The sequence below is a fragment of the Felis catus genome, chromosome C1, assembly GCF_018350175.1.
Source record: "Felis catus isolate Fca126 chromosome C1, F.catus_Fca126_mat1.0, whole genome shotgun sequence".
Classification (NCBI taxonomy): Eukaryota; Metazoa; Chordata; class Mammalia; order Carnivora; family Felidae; genus Felis; species Felis catus.
The window spans coordinates 125199320-125221853 of record NC_058375.1 but is presented as its reverse complement, the minus strand read 5'-3'; the positions used below and the strand labels follow the sequence as shown (position 1 = coordinate 125221853).

Genomic DNA, 22534 nt, shown 5'->3' with positions numbered 1-22534 from the left:
TTATATTTCTTATAATTATTATATTGATTATAATATACCATATTAAAATAATATATATTTGTGATAAATCACATACACAAAATACATAATACATAATTATAATATATTAATAAGTATTAATATAAGTGTTATTATAAAGTATTAATTTTTATAAATAACAATTCTGTATGTTAATATATTATGCATTAGATTTTAAAATTTATTTATAGTATTTGTAATATTTGTATTATTTACATTTAATTATATATAATATTAAAGTTTATATTTTGTATTCCCTAATATCTACTAGGAAAATATATTAAAGCATATTTTATTGTATCTATTTTAACTATTTATTTAACATATGTTTATATATACTACCTACATATATTTCTATATATGTCTATGTATATAATCTATATTAAGATGGCTTCCTGTTCAAATCTTCTGCATCCTTACTGATTTGGGGTCTGCTCATTATCAGTTGCTGAGAGAGGGCTGTGAAAAAATCTCCCACTCTGCTTGAGGATTTGATTCTTTTTGCAGTTTTTGGTATACTTCCCTTTATATGGTTGGCAGCCATGTAATTGGGGATGCACAACTTTTCCTTTCTTGGTGAACTATGCCTTTTATTACTTTGCACCAATTTTCTTTATATCTAGCAATGCTTTTTGCCTTCTGTATATTTTATCTGATATTACTATACCCAGAGCAGCTTTTCTTTGATTGGTGTTTGCATACTTTAGTTTTTTCCAGTGTCTTATTTTCAAAATGTCTATGACCTTGCATTTTAGATGAGTATCATGTCACCAGCTTATGGTTGCTGGTTGGTTGGTTGGTTTAGCTAGTTGTTGATTTTTAACAGGATCTTTTTATCCAGTGAATTCAATGTGACCTTCTTCTCTTGGACTTTACATTCACCACCAATATGTGAATTCTATTTGTCTATACTTTTCTGTTTTTTCTTCTCTTTTCAAAATCTTTTACTGTCTGATATTATGCCCTTCACACTGACCCTGCATCATGAGCCACATAACACAGCCTGGTTTCTTTGTAAGTTAGTTATTAAGTTCACTGTGGTTCCCACAGTCCATTTCCTATGCCCCAACATTATTTCACCCAACAACTTTAGCATCTACTGATAATTGGTGGCCAAATTGTTAGAATGATGGTTTTTAAAAGGTGATTTCTTATCTCCATTTTCTATTTCTACCTTTATTTGTGTGTAATCTTTTGTAAAGGTATTTCTCTTTTCTCCAATCCCCATTTAAAAAATGTTTTTTTAGGTATCACTGTAGACTCATGGATTGTTTATCATTCAGTATTGGGAAACCATTCTTGCCATGATTCATTTTGATGTTCAGGTTGTCTTGATCTGATCAGTGGCAATCCTTTCAGATGGTTCCTGTGTCTTTTTCATATGTCCCATCTACTGTTGAAGATTACCTTATTCTTGGGCACAGCCAGAAGTTCAGGCATGGAAACAAAGAGAGAGAGGAAGGATCCATCCATATCTGAATGATACAATGATTTCTCAGTCAAGTACCTCTAACTGACTAAGAGATTGTTATATCAATCAGAAATGGATCCTCCCTGTGGCTCCAAAACAGTATGATACTGAAGCAAAAACAGACACAGAGATCAATGGAACAGAATAGAAAACACAGGAATAATCCCACAATTATTGGATCAGTTAATCTTCAACAAAGCAGGAAAGATGATCCAATGGGAGAAAGTCTCTTCAACAAATGGTGTTGGGAAAACTTAACAACAACATGTGAAAGAATGAAACTGGACACTTTCTTACATCATACACATAAATAAATTCAAAATGAATTAAAACCCTAAATGTGAGACCTGAAACCATAAAAATCCTAGCAAAGAATATAGGTAGTAACTTCTTTGACATTGGACGTACCAACTTCTTTCTAGATACGCCTCCTTAGGCAAAGGAAATTAAAGGAAAAATAAATTACTGAGACTACACCAAAATAAAAACCTTCTGCACACCGAAGAAAACAATCAATAAAACTAAAGGGCAACAGACATTGGGCAACATCTTCTCCAAAGAAGGCATCCAGATGGCCAACAGATACATAAAAAGATGCTCATCTTCACTTATCATCAGGGAAATACAAATCAAAGCTACAATGAGAGGGGCGCCTGGGTGGCTCAGTCGGTTGGGCGTCCGACTTCGGCTCAGGTCATGATCTCGCAGTCCGTGAGTTTGAGCCCCGCATCGGGTTCTGGGCTGACAGCTCAGAGCGTGGAACCTGTTTCGGATTCTGTGTCTCCCTCTCTCTCTGACCCTCCTCTGCTCATGCTCTGTCTCTCTCTGTCTCAAAAATAAATAAATGTTAAAAAAAAAAAAAGCTACAATGAGATATCATTTCCCACCTGTCAGAATGGGTAAAATCAACAACACAGAAACAACAGGTGTTGGCAAGGATATGAGGAAAGGGGAACCCCTGTGCACTTATTGGTGGGAATGCAAACGTGGTGCAACCACTGTGGAAAAGAGTATGGAAGTTCCTCAAAAGGTTAAAAATAGAACTACCTTATGATCCAGCAATCACATTACTGGGTATTTACCCAAATAATACAAGAACACTAACTCAAAGGGATACATGTACCCTTATGTTTTTAGCAACATTTTTTACAACAGTCATATTATGGAAGCAGTTCAAGTGTTCATTATTGCTGAATGGATAAAGAAGGTGTGGTATATATAGATATATGCGATGGAATAGTATCAGCCATAAAAAGAATGAAATCCTGCCATTTGCACCAACACGGATAGACCTACAGAGTATTATACTAAGTGAAATAAATTAGAGAATGACAAATACCATATGATTTCACTCACAGGTGGAATTTAAGAAACAAAACAAATGAACACAGGGAGGAGATGGGGTGGGGAGGAAAGAGAGAGAAACCAAGAAACAGACTAGAAATTATAGAGAAACAAATGGTTACCAGAAGGGAGGTGGGTGGGAGATGGGTAAAATAAGTGATGGGGATTAAGGATTGCATTTCTGGTGATGAGCACCACCAGGTGTCATATGCAAGTGTTGAATCAGTATATTGTATACCTGGGGCTAATATTACACTGGATGTTAACTAACTGGAATTTGAATGAAGACTTTAAGTCTTAGATGTAGCAAAAGCTGATATAAGAGGGTAGGTTATAGCAATCAGGCCTACCTCAAGAAGAAAAATCTCAAAAAAACAAAACAAAACAAAACAAACAAACAACAACAAAAAAAAAAACAACTAACCTTAAGCCTAGAAGAACAAAGCCCAAATACAGAAGGGAGGAAATAATAAAAACTAAAGCAGAAATAAAGGAAATAAAAACACACACAAAAATAGAACACATCATGAAAACCAGAGCTGGTTGTTTGAAAAGATAAACCAAATTGATAAACTGTTATCCAGACTCATTAACAAAAGAAGAGAGGACAACAATAAATAAAATTAGAAAAGAAAGAGGTGAAATAACAGCCAACACCCTAGGAATACAATGTCTTAACATCAACTTCATATTATCCCCCACAGTAATCTATATCGCCCATGTTGGTACTATTCTTTTATTGTCGTTTTTGTCTTTATGAATACTAATTAGCCAATGCCATGGTAGGCACAAACTTTATAGAAAGTGCATCAGTGACACACCCATTCTAGATCAGAAATAATTATATATCATATGTTGTATATGTTTTATTATCTTAACATAAACTATAGAAACTAGATGTTTCTGTTTCTGTGAATTACATAATACTGTGTATCATTCAGTTTTCTATAACATAAATGTTATTATTTAAATAATAGTAAGAACTATAAGAGTAGATACTAGTCACTCAGGGCAGGACTAATTATGCCATATTATGTGTTAAAAACATAAACCAAGATTACTAATAAACTTTTAATTTTACAATAGGTTTGATTTACTGAATAAAAATTGTGGGGATAGTACTGAGAGTTTTCACATACCTAAGACTCAGTTTGTTGATTATTAATGTCACATGAGTTGGTATAGTAATCAAATATTGATACAATCGACCAATGTCTATTTTACTCAGATTTGCTGAGGTTTTAACTTTTCCTGTTCCAGACTCATCCCAGCTGGCACATTACATCCAGTCATCCTGTCTCCTTAGGCTCTACCTGCCTATAACAATTCTCAGACTTTCCATATTTTTCATGATCTGCAAAGTTTTGAGGGGTACTTTTGTAGAATGTATTTTGTGGGATGATCCTCAGTTGGTATACGTCTAATTTTTTTTTTAACGTTTATTCATTTTTGAGACACAGAGAAAGACAGAGTGTGAGTAAGGAAGGAGCAGAGAGAGAGAGAGACACGGAATCCAAAGCAGGCTTCAGGCTCCAAGCTGTCAGCACACAGCCCAATGTGGGGCTCAGACCCATGAACTGTGAGACCATGACCTGAGCCAAAGTCTGATGCTTAACCGACTGAGCCAACCAGGTGCCCCTCTAATGTTTTTTCAAATGACTATACTGGAGTTATGTGCTTGGTGGCACAAGATCACAGAGGCAACATGCCATCCTTATCGATTCATATCAAGAATGTTTACTCTCAAGATGGATTGCCACTGTTAATTTTATGTTTCATCACACGGCTGAGGTAGTGCTTTTCAGGTTTCTCCCCTGTCCATGATGTATGTTCTCTCTAGAGAAATAAGTGTACATCTCAAGAAGTGGGAAGTTACATGTCACCTCTTGGAGGACTGGGTATCTACATAATGCAAATGCTTTCAGCTTTGAAAATACTCATTTATTTGGTACCATATGGACTCTTTTTAAAATAAATCTAAAACTGTAATAATATTAGGGGCGCCTGGGTGGCTCAGTCGGTTGGGCGACCGACTTCGGCTCAGGTCATGATCTCACACTCCGTGAGCTCGAGCCCCGCATCGGGCTCTGTGCTGACAGCTCAGAGCCTGGAGCCTGTTTCCGATTCTGTGTCTCCCTCTCTCTCTCACCCTCCCCCGTTCATGCTCTGTCTCTCTATGTCTCAAAAATAAATAAACGTCAAATAAAAAAAATTTTTTTAAACTGTAATAATATTAAAAGTATATGAATAATCATTGTTTTAACACATGTAACTGCATAATGAGTTCTGTTATTTACTAACAGTTGACACTTATTCATTTTCATGATCTTACTGCTGTCTTATTTAAATAATAGCATGTATGTTATAAAAAATTGAATACACAATAAATATAATCGACAAAAGTAGCCATTTTACATATTTTACACTAAGATGATAACATATATGCCACATTGTATTCTATAGTATGGAATTATGTGTTTTCCTGATTTTCAAAGAGTGTGTCACTGGTGGGCTCACTATAAAGTTGGTGATCCTACAGCATGGACCTATTTAGATTCTGGATGATGTTTTGCACATCATGGCTTAACATTTTCCAAAAATGTACAAATGGCCAGGTGTTTCATTGTGACTAGCTCACTTATTCTAAAGAATCCTTGTTTTTAATTTGTTTCCATGCATCTTTTTAGCGGCAATACAACAGAATCAAATAATTCCAATTCAGAAAAACATTCAACGTTGGGAAGAATGTACGGTTGAGTTTAAGAGTTTTCAGGCTGAAGGAGAAAGATGTGACCATGAGGTGGCAGCAGCATGCAGGCAGCATTATTTGGGCCACCCTGACAGGTCTGCATGAGGGGAGGTCCTTCACAGCATCTGACCTTCCAGTGGCTACCACCCTGAAGTAGAAGAGGGCAAGGTAGCGTCTTAGGAAGAGGTAATGTGGAGAGGGTACTTACATGCCTACGTGTTATCTCTCAGCAGCCTGGCTGAGGGACTCGAGTTCAGAAGTCACCAGCAGCTTAGGGTCTTTGACAGCCAGAGGTGATCTTAATCTCTGATTAGCAGATGTTTGTCGTAATTTCACAGGCATGAAGATCAGGCAGACAGTGAAATGGCAAAAAAACAAAACAAAAAACAAAACAAAAAAAACAATTTATGGCTACTTAAAAAAAATTGTTTTAATGTTTATTTTTGAGACAGACAGAGAGAGACAGAGAGAGAGAGAGAGAGAAGGGGAGGAGCCAAGAGAAAGGGAGACACAGAATCCGAAGCAGGCTCCAGGCTCTGAGCTGTCAGCACAGAGCCCGACACAGCGCTCAAACCCATGAACCGCAAGATCGTGACCTGAGCTGAAGTTGGAGGATTAACCAACTGAGCCACCCAGACGCCCCTAGGGCTACTTAAAAACAACAACAACAACAACAACAACAACAACAACAACAACAAACTGGATGTATAAACATTTGAGCTTGGCACCAACAGGATATTGAGCAAATGGGACCAGCCTGCCAATATACAGCAGCCATTTTTAATTCATTTATATTACAGAATGGAAGAAGAATTAACATGAAGATATGATGCTTCATCAATATGTTTTTCAAACAGAAGTGTTTAAGAAAATCACTTAAAATCACAGTTTACGGGGCGCCTGGGTGGCGCAGTCGGTTAAGCGTCCGACTTCAGCCAGGTCACGATCTCGCGGTCCGTGAGTTCCAGCCCCGCGTCGGGCTCTGGGCTGATGGCTCAGAGCCTGGAGCCTGTTTCCGATTCTGTGTCTCCCTCTCTCTCTGCCCCTCCCCTGTTCATGCTCTGTCTCTCTCTGTCCCAAAAATAAATAAACGTTGAAAAAAAAAATCACAGTTTACTAGATGATGGTTGCAAGGGAAAAGATCATTTTTAAAATGAAAGAATGCTTTGGGAGTGATTGAGATGTTACATTTTGTGCAATAAATAACTTACAGTTTAGAAGATCACAAGAACATATTTGAAGCCCAAATACTAGGATGTTTCCAAATTTAAAGTAATTAGAGATTGCTATAATGAAGATCTATCTAACATATAGCTAGTGATGGGTGAGATTTGGTCATATTTTGTAATTAAATTCAAAGGAATTATAATGCTACTAGGAAATTATGTTACACCTGAAACGCTATTGAGAATATAAGAAGAAAAATACTTCCCCTAGATATTGATTTTAAAGCAGATGCAACCAATCATGACAAAATGCTTCCATTACAAGAGGACATCATAATAAGAATACTGTCATGCTGATAAATGGATAAAGAAGAAGTGGGATATATATTCAATGGAATACCACTTGGTGATCAAAAAGAACAAAATCTTACCATTTGCAACGTGGATAGAACTAGAGTTATTATGCTAAGCAAAATAAGTCAGTCAGAGAAAGAGAAATATCATTATGACTTCACGCATATGTGGAATTTAAGATACAAAACAGTAGAACATAAGGGAAGGGAAGCAAAAATAATATAAAAACAGAAACGGAGACCAACCAAAAGAGAATCTTAAATACAGAGAACAAACTGAGGGTTTCTGGTAGGGTGTTGGATGTGGGGAAAGGTTAAAGGGGTGAGGGGCATTAAGGAGGACACTGGTTGGGATGAGCACTGGGTGTTAAAGGTGTGATGAATCACTATTCTATTCCTGAAAAAAAATATTTTGATTAAAAAGTTTTTAAGTAAAAATATAAACTTAAAAATAAATAAGCAAATAAAATTGGGCAATCTATTTGGAAAAAGAATACTGTCATGAAGGATGCTGGGAAGATGGCAGTGTAGGAGGGTCCTAAGCTTACCTCATCTCATGGATGCACCTAGAAAACAGTCATATCAGGAGAACTAACCTAGAAAACAACCCCAAACCTGGCAGAGTGACTGTCCACACTTAATCGCTCAGAGGAGCTACACTGGAAAGGGTAGGGAAGCAGAAAAGCACGCTGGTACCGAACTCTTAAGGAGACCAAACACAAATGGGAGGGAGACCACAAAGACAGAGATGGGAGAGGAAGAGACCCCTCACCATGCATCCCAGATACGGGGAACCTCCACTGAGAAGATGAATCCCCATAATATTCGGCTTTGAAAATCATGGGGCTTAAATTCATAAGTTTATACAATCAGTGGGCCTTAAGTCCATGAACTTTAAAAATCAGAGGGCTTAGCTCTGGGAGAGCTGGAGAGCCATAGGAATCCCCTCCCTTTAATGAGCCACCATAGCAAACATCCAGGCCAGCAAACGCAGAGGCAGCCCTTTGAAAGGCGGCAACACAATAGAAGATTTGTTTACTCATCTCAGAACATGCCCAGCAGGGGCAGGGGTCTCCAGCCGACTTCTCCAAGAATGAAAGACCAGGTGGGTGCCATTTCTTGACCCTGCCCAAGCCTAGATATGCAGACACTTGCTGGAACCAGTGTGAACGCTCTTCACCTCCCTTGCTACACCTGGAGCCCTGTCCTGCATTCTCCCGGGGACTGTGCCATCCAGTCCCACCCAACCCAGCCAGAGTCCCTGCAAAGCTATTCTTGACATGACTCTTTCCGCAAACATCTCTGACAGCCTGTCCTGGCGCAGGGAGAGGGGAAGATAACCATGTACACCAGTGGGCTGCAGCCCCCGCAGTGGGCTGGAGGCAGACATCTGATGTGAATGCCGGCCTCAGCCACCAATAAAAACTTCAAAGGGGCTGCACAAGGAGAAAGTGTTGCACTTTGGGGGTCACTACAACCCCAACAGACAGACTGGTGGCAGATATCTGGGCTGACTGAAGGCTCTACTGACTAATGAGAGTCTCTCAGGGACAGGAAGAGCACCCTGCAGTTAGGGGTGACCATAGTCCCAACAAATGGATACATCTGGTCAGACCCAACTACAAGCCCAAGGCAGCAGCAGACTGGAATCTTACCGTAACAGGGACCAAACCCTGCTCGGAACAGGCAAAGTGGACCATTGCAGCTGACTGGGCTGAAAGCAAACATCGCTCAGCCACGACCATAAGTTGCATGTAACAGGCATATGAAACACCCAGGAAGTGCATGGTTCTGGTGAAAAGGGGATTGTCTGAACACATTAATTGCCTGACCAAAAAGAGGAAAACAATGACAATAACATTGATCCCACAAAGTTGAGGCATGGGAGGAGTCGGCCAGGCCAGGAGACTGGAGTGTGGAGTGTGGAGTGTGGGGTCATCCTCCCTGTGTTATTTACAGAAACACGCAGGAAAAGCCCTAAGGTCTTCAACCTGTAAGTTCTTCGAGATTCTAAACTTACCACAGAAAGACAATAAGCTGAATGAAAACAGAGAAGCCTGTGGGCTCCTGGGTTATGAGTGTGCATTTGGAAAACAAAGAATTAAACAGACATACCACACAACATGCAAAATGAGACAAGGCCAGGAGAGTGTGCTGTACAGAAAGAGGAGGGTTTCCCGAAAGACTTATAACTGAGAATGGCCCCAGCATTTACCTTGTCCTTGTCTGCATTCTTGGTACAGTCAGAGCTGCTGTAACTCACAGAGGTTTCAGAGTTTCTGGATCTACTAAAGACCCTAGAAGGGACAGAGGTTTATTCTGCTTTTAGAGGACTGTGCGGAATGAAAACAATCTCTCCTCTCATTCCTCAAATATCTTAAATTTTTCCCTACACGCAGGTCCCTGACCAGAGGCAGAGGGTATCCCACATGCCTCAGGTGACCCCCAAGGATAAGGGGGAGAACCATCCCCTCACCTTGATAAAGACCTCATGTTGCCTTAGTTCATGTTGTTTTGTAATTAATCAAATAACTGTGGACAGGTCAGGCTCAACTAGCAATCTAGAAGTCATCACTAAGACAGAGGTTTCTCAGTGTACATCATGGGAAATCACCATTCCATTACCGATTAAGAACAAAAATGAGGATGCCTGGGTGGCTCAGTCCGTTAAGCATCTGATTTTGGCTCAGGTCATGATCTCACAGTCCGTGGGTTCGAGCCCCACGTCGGGCTCTGTGCTGACAGCTCAGAGCCTGAAGTTTGCTTCAGATTCTGTGTCTCTTTCTCTCTCTGCCCCACCCCCACTCACACTCTCTCTCTACAAAGTAAATAAACATTAAAAATTTAACTAAAAAAAAAGAATACAAATGAGAGTATCGATTGGCGGATAACATCAAAGAACCCTCAATGGAAGAAAATGTGTGTGTTTCTTCTGGCTCCAGGTGGATTGTTCAATCCTTCAGCTTATATGTAAGCTGCCTTCTACATGTGAGCAGTTATTATATAACTATGTCTGAATAGAAATGTACTTAGACTAGTCTTATACTAATGAGAGAAGGAAAACTACAGAAATTTAGCAGTGCTGCTAGGGCACCAGAGGAGAACACCCTCCTGTCACCCCTTCAGACCACCTGCTATCCTTAGGTAGTGCTTGTGGTTCTGTCCAGGCCACACAATGATCACTGACAGGAACAGGCTTTGCAGTAGAAATTAGGCCAGTGCATGTCACAATGTTCTCCTTACCTCTCCTTGGAGGGTTCTGCATCTTTGGTCTTCCAGGCATTGGTTTCTGTCTCATGTGTCCCTCAGGCAGCCTCTTTCCTTCCATAACATCCAGTCTTGGATAGAGAAAAAGGATGGACTTCTGAAGAGTTACAACACCACATCCTCTACTAGATACTAAACAGCACAGCTGGCATCCCTTGAAATACCCATAAAACCACACGTCAAGGGGCGCCTGGGTGGCGCAGTCGGTTAAGCGTCCGACTTCAGCCAGGTCACGATCTCGCGGTCCGTGAGTTCGAGCCCCGCGTCAGGCTCTGGGCTGATGGCTCAGAGCCTGGAGCTGTTTCCGATTCTGTGTCTTCCTCTCTCTCTGCCCCTCCCCCATTCATGCTCTGTCTCTCTCTATCCCAGAAATAAATAAACGTTGAAAAAAAAAAAGAAAATTAAAAAAAAAAAACACACGTCAAGCTCCCACACCTGTTTCAAGTGGGCGACCTCCCTGCTCTGTTCTGCCATCTCCCTGTCCCAGATCTGAGTCTTGATCTGGGGGAGAAAAAACACATCCACCTTCAGTCTTGCCAGACGGTGCACCAAAGAAAGAGGAGGAAACAAGAAAGCACCAAGTTGTGCTGAGCATTCTTCTCATGAACTGCAATCTGAAAAAGCCAACAATGAAAAGCCCGTGTTTAGGGATTCCAAGGGCCACTACACTCACCTGCATGAGGTGCTTAGGGTTCAGCATGTCAGGCAGAACTCAGATTACCTGGTGTCTGAAGGTGAGCTCTGCCTGCTGCAGCTGTTCTTGTGTTTGTTCAATTTGCTGCCTGTGAGTTACAATTGCTTTTGTCAGATAAGGCCCAATATTGGGTATAATTTTAAATAATCTGCCCACATTCCCATCAACCTTATATCTGTCCCCTGATACAATTTATTCTTACATGACTATAAATGTACAGTAAGATCAAAGCTATTGTTACATCCTTTCCTTACTCATTATTCCATGCCTATAGGGTTCAGAGTTCATAGAATTCCTTCCCATTTTTAATCTTTCCCTAATTCATCATGTGACAAGTGTCTTTCATCATAAAGCTCTTTGTCCCTTAACATATATCTTCACCATATTTCCCAAAAACCAGGGCCATCAAATGGCACTACCATGTTGATGGGTATAATTCATCCTACCACACACTGCTTTCCTATAGATTATGAGAGTTGACACCACCCCTGAGGAATGTTGGCATGGATGAAGTTTCCACATGGTCAGGCCAATACTGGAGTTCTGGAAATGTTTAGTAACTTGACTGTTTTTTGTTCTTTCTAAACCTTATCTTTTTCTATCTGTTCATTCTCTATGGATATGTCCTCTGAATATGTATTTATATTACTTGTTAATTGAGTCTAAATTTGTACAAATGCGAAAAACAAGAAATGGACAGGGGTTTCATGAGCCACTGCTAATTAGTATCTGAACTCACTTGTACTTGTATATTTCCTCGTCAGCTATTTTCAAATTTTCCTCCGTAGCTTCAAGTTGATTCTCAATTGCCACCAGTTCACATTGTGCCATTTTCAGTTTCCTAAGATGAGAAAGATATATCCCTAATCCAGGAGCCAAGGTCCAGAAATTCTTCCTTTTTTACCTCCCAGCACTTTTGAAGGCCTAGATTCAAATATCCCTTCCCTCACCTCTCCCATAAATGCAGACTGACACCACAATCAGAGAAATGAACTGAACACCTCATTTAAGTTAAAATCAACCTCTGTCTGCTGCCACGTCTCTGCAATTGGAGGTGGCTTTCTAGTTTTCTGCTTCTACTCCTTCATCACAAAGTCATCAAATAACATTGCACTTTGTGCCTTCCCAGAGTTGGTCTTTTGTTTGGGATGGTGAAGACTCATTTCAGTTCAGTGTGAAAAACCATGTCTGATCAACTATACCCATTAGGATGGAGCAACAGATCATCATTAGTCTTACACCTCCACGGGGAGCCCTGACTTTTAGAAACTGACAAAAAAGCTCTAGACAGAGAAAGGCACGTGCATTTCCCTCTGGCTTCTCAGGCAGTCCTTCAGCAAATGCTTTCTGGAGTGGCTGTAATGTAGTGGCTCTGTTGTAAGAGGCTGAAGATAGAAAGGTGGTCAGGGCTCTGTACCCACTCCCAAAAAGAGCTTACAAATTACCAAAAACAAGATGCCAATGAGACACAGCAGCCCCCATCCCAGGTGTGGGAAGGACTATCATGAAACTGAGTCCCCAGGGAAGGGAAGGAAGAGTTTACTTTTCAACGTGAATGAGGGACTTTAAAGGCCCCGATATTCTGAGAGCAAAAGGAAATACTGCACAAAGGAGGAAACAAGTGAGTGAATGCACCAAATTTCTAACGACCCCATGAAGACACATGAGACCAAGATGGAGAAGAAGGAAGCCCAGGACAAAGCCAACCTGGCAGTTGGAGCCAGTCTCCCCAGGACTCATCAATACATTCGAGGACAGAAAACTGAACTGCAAAGCAGCTAAATAACTTTATGCACATAGATGTAGAAGTAAACAAGTGTAGTTGAGGGTCAGTCAGCAAAGATGAGCCCTAGTGAAGCTGCAGGTTTTGGTTGGAACCAAAGATTGTTACACATAAGAAATGCAGGGGGACAGGAAATACCCAGGCCTTCTTAGGGATTGGACCTGCAGTGAACAACCTCACTGGCAGACTGCATGAAGGGGTCCAGTACTGCTGGTGCCCCAACCCATTTTCCAGAAAGAAATTCCCATTGTTTCTGCAGCAATATAACTCAATTTCTCTTTATCCAATTAAAAAAAAAAATGTTTACTTATTTATTTTGAGAGAGAGAGACAGGGAAGGAGGGGTAGACAGAGAGGGAGAGAAAGAATCCCCAGCAGCTGCAGCATTTTCAGCGCAGAACCCAATGTGGGGCTCGAACTCACAAACCATGAGATCATGACCTGAGCCAAAATTAAGTGTCAGATGCTCAACCAATTGAACCACCCAGGCGTTCCCCCCTACATATTTTTTTTTAATTTTTTTTCAACGTTTTATTTTATTTTTGGGACAGAGAGAGACAGAGCATGAATGGGGGAGGGGCAGAGAGAGAGGGGAGACACAGAATCGGAAACAGGGTCCAGGCTCTGAGCCATCAGCCCAGAGCCCGACGTGGGGCTCGAACTCACGGACCGCGAGATCGTGACCTGGCTGAAGTCGGACGCTTAACCGACTGTGCCACCCAGGCGCCCCCCCCCCCCCCACATATTTTTGACCCATGTCTGGTGCTGAACAAAAATGACCTAATTCCCGGCTGAGAAGACAATGTGATAGGATTGAAATCCATGGGACAATGTAAATGGATCCAGAGGGCATCAGGGATCAGTGTTCTTAATGCTGGTACCTTCTCTCTTTGACCCTAAATACATGACACAATAATGTGTGACAAGCACTAAGGACAGAAAGGAAAATGCAGGTTACAGAAAGCAAGGTAGGAAGGTCAGGCACAATTCTACGGAATGCATTTGGCAAAAATTCTCTATACCGGCCACGACATTCATTCATACAACAGGATTTGTGACAATTAATATTTGAACATCTTACTCTTCTGCAGCCACTCTTCTTTGTTTATAGAATTCTTCAAGGATATGTGCTTTCTCCTTCAGCTGTTTGACTTTTGCTTCCTTGATTGCTTTCACAGACCTCAATGCATTACACTTGTCTTCTAAGGCCTTTTTATTTTCTGTAAAAAATGGATTTTCTTTATAAGTGTGCACATGACCTGAGAGTTGGCTTTGGTGTGACAGGAAAAGGGCAAGAACCATGAAGGCAAGAAGGCATTCTTTCCCTTCCCAATGCAAAGTCAGGTACTCATATGGGGATTTCTCCCCAACAGACAGCATACCTTCCAGTTCACAGTTATTGGACCTCAAGGTTCTCAGCTCTCAATCCTCGAATTCACCATTTCCATTCTTGTGACTTTAAGACAGATAGGAGAAAAGACATTCAAGAAATAATGATCACAAACAATGTGAATGCACCTAACACGACATGATTGTACACTGCAACAGAGAAAGATCCTGAGGCATATATATAACAAGGAGAAAGCCAACTTGGTAGAAAATAGTTTAAATCAAAGAGCTCACAAATGGCTTTCTTAGTGGAATGTATATCAATAGATAGATAGATAATAGATATCTCCTTCCCTATTCACATTGAAAATTATCTGTTCAGCATTAAGACAGGAAGGGACTATACAATTTGGCTAGTAATCACCCTTCATCTCTCAAATATCTTCTAGAATTTTCTTCATATCTTGGAGGGCAGAGCTGAAATGATGTGATAATTACCTAGTTGTGAAAACACAAGGTACTTCTTAGTCCTTGAAATAGCAAAACTCCTCATGGTGGTCCTAGTGAAATTCCAGCTCACATTGCAGATGGAGATTTGGCTCCCAGAGGCCCAATCTCTACTGTGGTAAACAGCAAGTGAACATACTGTGCTCACCTCACCCAATGAACAAAAAGCCTCCAAAGCCAAATTACAGTAAAAATCAGCAGTCAACTCTTACCAAGTCCTTATTCTTGACATTCTTCTCTCTCTCAGATTGCAAGGTAACACGTGCACTTTGAAGACTGTCACTTAAAATTTCATTAAAATATTCAACTGTTTTGATGTCCTCCTTCAACAAAATGCAATGGATCAGTAATAATAACTCACTATTTTCACTTCTGTTTTGAGAAAGCAATCCAGGCAAAGAAGGGATTCTTACCTTTAATTTAAGAGCTTCATCAGAAAGAAACTTAATTTCTCTTAGTTTCTTAAAGACATTTCTTTGATTCATTGATCTATAAAACATATGACAAAGGATTAGAATTCACAAATAGCATAGTGATAGACAAAACTATCTTTTAATGTGTGATTCCTTCCACAAATAAACAGACAGTGCTTGACACTTGTGAAGCTTGTCTTGAACTAGAACTGTTTATAGAACACATGAAATAGGTCAGAAGGATATACTACCAGAGGTACAAATAACCAAAATGAAATCAGAAAAAATCTTTGAAAGGGTAATGATCCCTTCTGCTCCCAAATGGATACTTCATCAGCAAGTTCTGTTTTCTTTTTAAATGTATTGATCTTCTCAGTTATTAGCTATAAACTCAAAGGAGAGAAAACAATTTCTAAGATTATTAGCAAACCCAGTAACATCGAATAATCTCAGTGCATTAGTACAGACACATTATCTGACGGGGGGTGTAAGTAACTTTTAGCTTTCCATTGTGCCTGAAGAAATCAAGTTTTAGCAGCATTTTAAACCTAAGAAAATCTTATTTCAATGAGATTCCTATTTAAAATATCGTCCAAAATGGAGAAATGCAATAAAATGTCTTCTCCTAATTTCTCTCCCATCTGGAAGCACCCTTCTTGGAAAATTCAATCACTCCAAGTACTTCTGTCACCACCAGAGATGAAAGAGAAAAATCAAATCCTATCAACTTATGTTTCTCTCCTCCAATCATAAAAGTACATAAATAGGTCCCTGCCAACAAACAAATAATCAAATCCATCATTTAGTCCTGGTTTGTGCCACTTCCACTTATAGGTGCTATTTGAATTCCACACAAGGAAAGCTCCAAATGTTGATTGATTGACTACCCAAAAGTCTTCAATGACTTCCTGCTGCTCACAGATTGCCTTTCATGAATCCTAGCTTGGGAGCTGTGGAGGACAAGGTCTTCAGAAAAAAACACACTTGCTGGAGGATCTGGATAACTCACAGCCCTTAAAAGAGAAGCTTTACATCCCAAAAAGAGAATGTTACCTCCCACCTTAGAGGAAAACAACACACACGAAGCACCCAATTACAGGTGGATAACACATGTAAGCTCTAGAAAGACTCCTCTAACAGGAATTAATTCTCTCATCTGACCACAAAGTGCAAACTTCTCTTCTGTTGACCCAGTGTGAGAGCTCTCATGCCCTGAGATCACTCTTCTCACTGCCACCACCGCTGCATTCACAGCGATGAATACCAACCAACCTTTGCGGGCTTGTTATGGGTCAGACAGCCACCCTCTCAAGACAGCACCACAGAATCACCACAGTCTATGGGGCCCATGCAGAATACATTACCCCCATTTGTATCACATTCACTTCTCATTCTCCCCTGGCATGATTGGCTCCCTCCACCTCAGACTCAAAACCTTGGTTTAAACCTCTCTTGTGACACACACCCTTCCTGGCAATATCTGGCTTCTTCTCTAAGCTTAGGCTTCTTGATAGACTCAAAGAAGGTTTTCTCATCTTCACATTTCATCAAGAGCCAGGTCATGGCAAAGTACTCACTCCAAACCTCAGGATCACATATCATCACTGGTTTCCTAACCATTTCTGTGCAGAATTACACTCATTCTGTTCTTCTTCCTCCTGTGATGTTTTCCTCCCCTTGTCTCTTATCTTAAGAGACCAAATCCCTCCACATTGTCACTTAGCCTCCTAACAGTCAATTAATTAGACATCAGAAGTCACCGTATTTATCCCTAGTTAAAAAATTAAAATCCACATCAAACACGAGTACTGAAAAAAAAATTACAAAGAATACTAAAACCTAAAATCTTACCTTGATATACTTGAGGCTGTACCTGAGAGAGGAAGAAACAAAATTAAGTTTGAGGTCAAAACATATTATTAGTGGGGCGCCTAGGTGGCTCAGTCGGTTGAGCATCCGACTTCAGCTCGGGTCATGATCTCACAGTCTGTGAGTTTGAGCCCCGCGTCGGGCTCTGTGCTGACAGCTCAGAGCCTGGGGCCTGTTTCAGATTCTGTGTCTCCCTCTCTCTCTGACCCTCCCCCATTCATGCTCTGTCTCTCTGTGTCTCAAAAATAAATAAGCATTAAAAAAAATTTTTAAAAAAACAACAAAACATATTATTAGTAAAAACTTATATACTCCTGATAAAATATTAAATGTAATCCAATGAAATTACAATCATCATTTTGTTCAGCATAATGAATTCATAAATTAAATATAAGAAAAAATTAGAATTTCATATTTAGTTCATGATTTTTTATAAACTATTTCTGATAAAAGCATAAAGATTCATGGCTTATTTTGACCAAAAGATAGATTTACATTCTATTAAATAAACATCAACATATTCAATTTTGTCAGTGCATAATGCAGAGAGTTTTAAAAATATATAATTAAGATATTTGCCTGATTTTTTTTCTCTTGTAGTCAAACCCAATATCCACACTGAAGTCCAGAACCTGGGATCATATGAAAGGACAAAAGAAAGAGAGAGAGAGAGAGAGAGAGAGAGAGAGAGAGAGAGAGAGAGAGAAGGAGAGAGAAAGAGAGAGAGAGGTGGAGGGGACAGGGAAGGGAGGGGAGGGCTGGGGAGGGAAGGGAAGGCAAGGCAAGGAGGAAGGGAGGGGAGAGGAAAGAAAAGGAAAACCTTTGTACTAAGATATGCCCCTTTCATTTTCCAGAAGGCTTTCTGAAATCTTACACAGGGTTGGCTGCTTTCTGAATCAATAAACAATTAAAACATGTCAGGTGCTATGATTTTCCTAGATCACTAAAAACAGAGGGTCTTCCAAAAAAAAAAAGTCATCAAATGAGAAAGAAAGAGAGTGAAACATGGCTAGAGAAAAAGCATAGGCAACAAAAGAAATGATGGCTAACATTTCAAAAAAAAAAAAAAAGAGCTCCCTGTGAGAGGGTATAAGAAAAGCAAGAGGAACTGAACTCCTAAAAGGGCACTGGTCTGAGGCAAGGATCAGAAGTTTCTATACCTCTTTCTGGAAAAGTGAACAAAAGAGAGATAACAGGTATCAGAGAGTAATGGTTGTCTGGGCAAAATCAGAAGTAGCAATTTAAAGCCTGACTGCACAAGTATTTCATTTTCTAGGAGCCCTAAATAAGAATGTCAACCATGGAAAAAGACATCCTGTGATTGTCTTGTGTCCACTGAAAAATAACAACCATAAAATAATGACTGTGGGACTGAAGGATGCTTCCCCACTCCCAGCCCCTCACCCTTTGGAAAAGTGCCTTTATAAGCCTGGCACACCACCCCTTCAGGGATCCATATTCCTCTTTCTTGTTGGCTCCATTGTATACAAGCTATCTCTAATAAACTCCGCCTGCTTTGTTTCCCTTGCATTCAGTATTCATTACTAAGACACTGAGACTTAAGAACCTGGTCTTGGTGGTTCAGTAACACCCAGACCCAAGTCATCCCCTGATGAATTATAGCTCAGTGAAATCCAGGCAAGACTCTACTTTAACAAAAGGTAGACACATTGTCCTGACCCCTAGAACGTATATCCCTATTCGAAAGTTTTAAATGATGATGTGATGTTGAAGCGAGCCCCAGCATCTTGCCAGGATATTGGAATATCATCAGGGTATCAAAAAGCTAGTCATAATGTTGTTATAAGAAAGTGTATCTATGGAGGGCAAACAGAAAAGCATGGATAGTCCATTAAGGTCACATGTTTCCTTTCCTAAGCAGGGAGAGATGGCCTTACAAATACTTAATATTCATATTTTCTTTTTGAAGGGAAAGATTTCTAAATTGGCAAAAAAAAAAAAAGAGGAAAAACAGCCATTTAGAAATAAACTCATGGTATTCTATTCTTCCTTAGAAGGTCTGTCCTCAAGAGAAACTTTTTCTCCAAAGCCTAATACGGGTTTTCCTAAAGATAAGCAATGCAGATGAAGGGAAATACTCAACTACAGTGCTCTTCCTCCTTCCTGTCTCACAGGGGAGTAAACTCAGCCTAAAACCTAGCCAGGTAAAGACAAAACTTCACACTAAAGGCCTATTCACCTCAGTTTCTTTAAACAAGAATGTGACCCCAAAGGGGGTGTTTCAAAGGAACTTACAAGGTACCCTAAGAGGAAAAACCACATATTTTGTTTTTTTTAATTCTGTGTTTAAAATTTTTTTTAATGTTTATTTATTTTGGACAGAGAGAGAGACAGAGCACAAGTCGGGGAGGGGCAGAGAGGGAAACACAGAATCCAAAGCAGGCTCCAGGCTCTGAGCTGTCAGTGCAGAGCCAGACACGGGGCTCAAACTCATGTACAGCGAGATAATGACCTGAGCCAAAGTCGGACACTCACCCGACTGAGCCACCCAGGTGCCCCCAAAACCACATATTTTGAACACAGAATGCAAGCATTAGAATCACACTTCCTATGGCAGACGGTGGGATAATCAGGCTGGGAATTTAAAATCGCTCTGATTAATAGGAGAATGACTCTAATGGAAAAAGTGGTCAGTATGCAAGAAGAGGTGGTGGATGTGAGCACAGAGGTGCTAACTCTAGGATCCAAAAGGACTTCTAGAAATGAAAGCACCATTAATAGTAATAAGGAATGTCTTTGGTGGATTTATTAACACACACAACATAGCTGAGGAAAGACTCAACAAGCAGAAGGAAATGTCAAGTAGAAATATCCAAAACAGAAACACAAAGAAAAAAATTAAAGCCACAACACAGAAAATCCAAGACCAGTGGAACAATTACGAAAGGTGTAACATACACAAATGGGAATACCTGGAGAAGAACTGAAAAGAAGATACATTTGAAGTGAAAATGAGAATTTTCCAAAATGAATGACAGTCACAAAACACAGATCCAGGAAACTCAAAGAATTCCAAGCAGGATAAATACCACCCCCCACCCCCCGCCAAAACAAAACAAAACAACAAAACTACCCCTAGACATATACTATTCAATCAACAGAAAACTGAAAACAAAGAGTTATGGAAGAAGCTAAGGGGTAGAGTTGGGGGCTGGAGTTGCAGGAGGCGGGGAGAAGTAACACCGTACCTAAGAGGAACCAGGACAAAAAATACTCAGAATTCAGAAACCATGCAATCAAGAAGACTGAAGTGTTTGTAGTGTTAAAAGAAAAGAACCCATCCACCTAGAATTCTGTGGCCAGTGAAATTATCCTTCAAAACATACTACAAAGTAAGGAAAATTATCAGAGATACTGAGGTCAACAGTAAAGGCTTACTTCTCCAGGAAAACATAATCCTTAATGTACATGCATAACAACAGAGTGTCAAAATACATGAGGCAAAAACTGACACAAGTGCTAGGACAAATAGACATATATATTATGATAGCTGAAAGAATTCAATAACATTTATCAGTCATTGACGGATTGAGGATACAGAAATTCAAATTTAAGAACACAGTTGGACTGAACTGTGTCATCAGTCACTTGTATTCTTACCATCTATAGAACACTTCAACAGTAGAAAAATACGCATTCTTCTCAAGTCACATAGAACATTCACTGACATGGACCATATTCAGGGTGATAAAATACAGCTTAACTTAAAGTAAACAAAATCATAGAAAATACATTCTCAGACCACAAATGCAAGCTAGACATCAATAATAGAAAGACAGCTGGAAAACTACAAAAAATATTAGTGATAAAACAACACTTCTAAAAGAAGTGGGTCAAAGAAGACATTTCAGAGAATTTTAAAAACATTTTCATCTAAATGATAATGAATATTGGAATTATTAAAATTTGTGGGATGCAGTGAACACAGTGCTGAAAGGGAAATTTGAAGTACTGAATGCATATAGAGGTCTAGTTAAAAATTTGTGCTTACCAAAAAAAAAAAAATTCTGCTTACTTAGGATTACAAGGCTATCTATAAGGTACTTTAGTATACTCACAGCAAGGACAACTCTCCAGAGGTAAATCAGACATGTGCAAATTGCAAGGGTGGCAGTAATAACAGTAAGCTTCCACGAAATTCCGATCACACGAGAGCCAACAGGGAAATGGTCAGCCAAACTATGGACAAGCTGAAATAATATTTGAGATAATGAAGAGTATCAAAGACATTTATAATATCTGTCACAAAGAGTCATCTTTATTAACAATCTTCAAACAGCCTCCAGGAGGTTATAAGCATACCTCTCAAATGCCTCCTCATGAAGGAGAGGGAGGAGAGAAGGTTTACAAAGGAGCAGGGGCAAACCTTTAGGAATGATGACTGTGTTTACCATCTTACTGTGGTGATGGCTTCATTGCTGCTTACCTATGTCACAGGTCAACAAAGTGTATTCTTTAAAAAGGTATTGTTATTATACATAAATTATACCACACTGAAGCTGCTGGGAAAATCTAATAGGCCACTCTTGGAGATTTTACTTTGCTGACAAACACATTGGAACTATTTTTAAATAGTTAGGAGAACTTAAGAATTTATAAGTCAACTTTACGGGCACCTGGATGGCTCAGTCGGTTAAGCATCCGACTTCGGTTCAGGTCATGATCTCACGGTTGGTGAGTTCAAGCCCCGCGTCAGCTCTGTGCTGACCGCTCAGAGCCTGGAGCCTGTTTCAGATTCTGTCTCTGTCTCTGTCTCTCTCTGTCTCTCTCTCTCTCTCTCTCTCTCTCTCTCTCTCTCTCTGCCCCTCCCCTGCTCATGTTCTATCTCTGTTTCTCTCAGAAATAAACATTAAAAATTTAAAAAGAGACAAAAAAGAAAAAAGAAAAAAGTAAAGGTAAACTTTTAGTAGACAAGAAATAAATGACTTCTGTTGTACATTCATGAAGTACCTGGATAAAATACTTTGGAACATTTCCAAAAATACGCCAAAATTTATGGAAGGATGAGAGAAAGTAACAATACAAATGTACTAGAGATTCAAATGAGATTGTTATAGAGACAGATGTTTACACATATGGATATAACTGAGAGAGATGGGCAGCTCCTATTATAATAATATAGGATTATTCCAGCAAAAATAAGTTCTACATTATTGTTTAGTTTCTACAAACACTGAGATTTCCTTTTTTTCTAAAGTTTATTTTTATTTAAAAAATTTTTTTTAACTTTTTTTTATTTTTGAGACAGAGAGAGACAGAGCATGAACATGGGAGGGTCAGAGAGAAAGGGAGACACAGAATCTGAAACAGGCTCCAGGCTCTGGGCTGTCAGCACAGAGCCCGACACAGGGCTCGAACTCACGGACCGCGAGATCATGACCTGAGCCAAAGTCGGACGCTTAATCGACTGAGCCACCCAGGCACCCCAAAGTTTATTTATTTTTAAAAGAGAGAGAGAGTGGGGGAGGAAAAGAGAGAGAGGGGAGACAGAGAATCCAAAGCAGGCTCCACGCTGTTAGCACACAGCCTGATGCTGGGCTCAAACTCACAA

The 22534-nt window shown here is 39.8% G+C and overlaps 1 protein-coding gene across 12 annotated transcripts in view; it reads right to left on the bottom strand.

Moving 5' to 3' along the window:
• Positions 1–289: 289 nt before the first annotated feature.
• Positions 290–22534, bottom strand: part of LOC105260851 (protein shisa-9-like) — a 68257-nt gene continuing 46012 nt past the window's right edge. For 2 of the 12 annotated variants that reach the window (XM_045033702.1, XM_045033700.1), the window contains one exon: positions 19375–21173. In XM_045033702.1, the coding sequence (XP_044889637.1) occupies positions 21128–21173 (46 nt within the window). In that variant the 3' untranslated portion in view covers positions 19375–21127. Of the gene's footprint in view, positions 1432–2254; positions 2315–4948; positions 5889–9316; positions 9399–10344; positions 10440–10803; positions 10983–11089; positions 11151–11801; positions 11904–13925; positions 14065–14226; positions 14301–14892; positions 15004–15093; positions 15170–16944; positions 16967–19374; positions 21174–22534 lie in introns of those variants that run through there. The other 10 variants (XR_006583128.1, XR_006583127.1, XR_006583131.1 and 7 more) reach the window with 10 other exon arrangements.